This window comes from Aptenodytes forsteri, unplaced genomic scaffold (assembly GCF_000699145.1).
Source record: "Aptenodytes forsteri isolate BGI_AS27 unplaced genomic scaffold, ASM69914v1 Scaffold321, whole genome shotgun sequence".
Lineage (NCBI taxonomy): Eukaryota > Metazoa > Chordata > Aves > Sphenisciformes > Spheniscidae > Aptenodytes > Aptenodytes forsteri.
This window is the reverse complement of record NW_008795030.1, coordinates 212,487-212,690: the sequence shown is the minus strand read 5'-3', so window position 1 is coordinate 212,690 and position 204 is coordinate 212,487. Positions and strand designations below refer to the sequence as shown.

Here is a 204-nt window from a genome sequence, read left to right as displayed (position 1 = left end):
ACATCCCACGAGCACCCCAAACCCATGGGGACACCCAGCTCTGTCACCCCCCCTCCCCCACCCCATGGCCGGAGCCGGACCCACCTGAACCGCTCCTGCCCGGCCGTATCCCAGAACTGCAGCTTCACCCGCAGCCCCGGCTCAAGCTCCACGAACTGGACGTAGAAGTCCACCCCCACCGTCTGGATGACGGCTGCAGAAAGA

At 66.2% G+C, this 204-nt stretch overlaps 1 protein-coding gene across 1 annotated transcript in view; it reads right to left on the bottom strand.

Annotated features, from left to right (window-relative positions):
* RAB42 (RAB42, member RAS oncogene family) overlaps nucleotides 1-204 on the bottom strand; it is a 7,009-nt gene that overhangs the window by 2,944 nt on the left and 3,861 nt on the right. The window contains exon 4 of the mRNA XM_009276256.1: nucleotides 85-193. Coding sequence (XP_009274531.1) covers nucleotides 85-193 — 109 coding nt within the window. The remainder of the gene's footprint in view (nucleotides 1-84; nucleotides 194-204) is intronic.